General features: G+C 42.7%; 1 protein-coding gene across 1 annotated transcript; it reads right to left on the bottom strand.

The window, feature by feature from the left end:
- Positions 1–216: 216 nt before the first annotated feature.
- LOC131688881 (collagenase-like) lies at positions 217–1,239 on the bottom strand. Its single transcript, XM_058973476.1, has one exon. The coding sequence runs from the start codon at positions 1,057–1,059 to the stop codon at positions 217–219; it is 843 nt and encodes a 280-aa protein (XP_058829459.1). The 5' UTR covers positions 1,060–1,239.
- Positions 1,240–1,503: the final 264 nt, after the last annotated feature.

Genomic DNA, 1,503 nt, shown 5'->3' with positions numbered 1-1,503 from the left:
AATAAAGTATTGAAAAAATCGACTTATTAGAAATTGTTTGATCTAGAATGTGACTTGGAATACGTAGCGTTTTTGATGATTAATCCATAAATTACGTCAGATTGAAAAAGAAGGTTTAGTGAGGATTTTCGCTAAAGTTTGTGTTGTAGTGCAAGGGAATATAGTCCACTCATAAAAATACATCATTATTTTTAACCACTACGTTCAAATTATACTCTAGTTCCTGTTCGGCATGATTAGTAACAGAAAATTTGAGACATGGTTCCTTACGGGTGCTCTCATAGCTTCGACCCCAGTCGTTTCTCTAATGAAATCCGTGAATTCCGTCAGTCTGGCGAATCCCATCGGGAACATTTTCTCGCAACCAATGACATTTCCAAAACTGACCACTCCTATCTGGGTTTTATCATCCTTCAAAACGAGCGGTCCGCCAGAATCTCCATTGCACGTTGATCGTCGATTTTCCCCGCGACAGCAGAGTGTCGTCGGTTGAATTGTTCCGGGACCGTAGAAAAGTGAACACTCGTCGTTTCGAATAACCGTCAGGGTAGTATATTGTAACTTTTGAGCTGGTCCGCCCCTGTCCCTCGTTTTTCCCCATCCGCTGACCAGGGCCAGGCGTCTATTGTAATCATCGTGTCCAGTGGGCAACTTCACCGGCTGAATCCGATCACTGTAGGGAACGCTCTCTGGAAGTTTCACAACGGCAACATCATTCGAAGCTGACGCCGCTTGATAGTCAGGATGAATAATATATTTCTTTGTGTTCATAACAGTTCTTCCATCATTTCCCTGGTCGTTCAAATCAACTGCACCTAACGTTACCTCTACAGATCTGGCATCTTCCACACAATGTGCTGCAGTTAATACCCATTCCTCACTTATTAGGCTTCCACCGCACAGGGCACGACCTTGTTCTGTTTGTATTAACAGCTTGGCCTGGTAGGGGAACTGCCCGAGTTCGGCGTCCTCTCCGTTGATGATACGGGATTCCTCTGCTTGCACTCGGCTGCTCAGTAAAATCACCAGTAAAGTAGCAAAGTTGGCTGTGATTGGCATTTTACCGGTAACCACGCTATTCGACACTTCAAGTTATACTGACTTTCAGAAACCGTTTTTGCTGAACTAATATTAATAACGTTAATTACAAGACCGAGCATTTTCAAACACATTTCGCTGTGACCCACAAAAGGTGTTCTATTCTGATTATTTTTTTTATCAACTGCCTCACGAGGTACTATCACCTATAGACGTAGGGTAATTTACGCTGGGACCGATTTCTTTCAAACTGAAAATTGCACTAAATACTTTTTACTTCCAGTGAACTAGATGGTGAACACATTGTTGGACCAACAAAAACGCTCAGGCTGTTTGTACATCTTATGTCGTTTTTCATTGAAAAGCACCAGGGCAGTCACTTGCACTGGTTTTGCACATTCTAGCAGAAAAGGAAATGAAATGCCCTGGGGTTTTTCAATGAAACCCCCATTACATACCATGGGA

Source organism: Topomyia yanbarensis, chromosome 3 (genome assembly GCF_030247195.1).
Source record: "Topomyia yanbarensis strain Yona2022 chromosome 3, ASM3024719v1, whole genome shotgun sequence".
NCBI classification, from domain to species: domain Eukaryota; kingdom Metazoa; phylum Arthropoda; class Insecta; order Diptera; family Culicidae; genus Topomyia; species Topomyia yanbarensis.
The sequence above is the reverse complement of the archived record's forward strand: the minus strand, read 5'-3'. Positions and strand labels throughout refer to the sequence as shown.

Coding starts and splice junctions, on each gene's coding strand:
- LOC131688881 (XM_058973476.1), bottom strand. CDS start 1,059: ATGCCAATCACAGCCAACTTTGCTACTTTACTGGTGATTTTACTGAGC.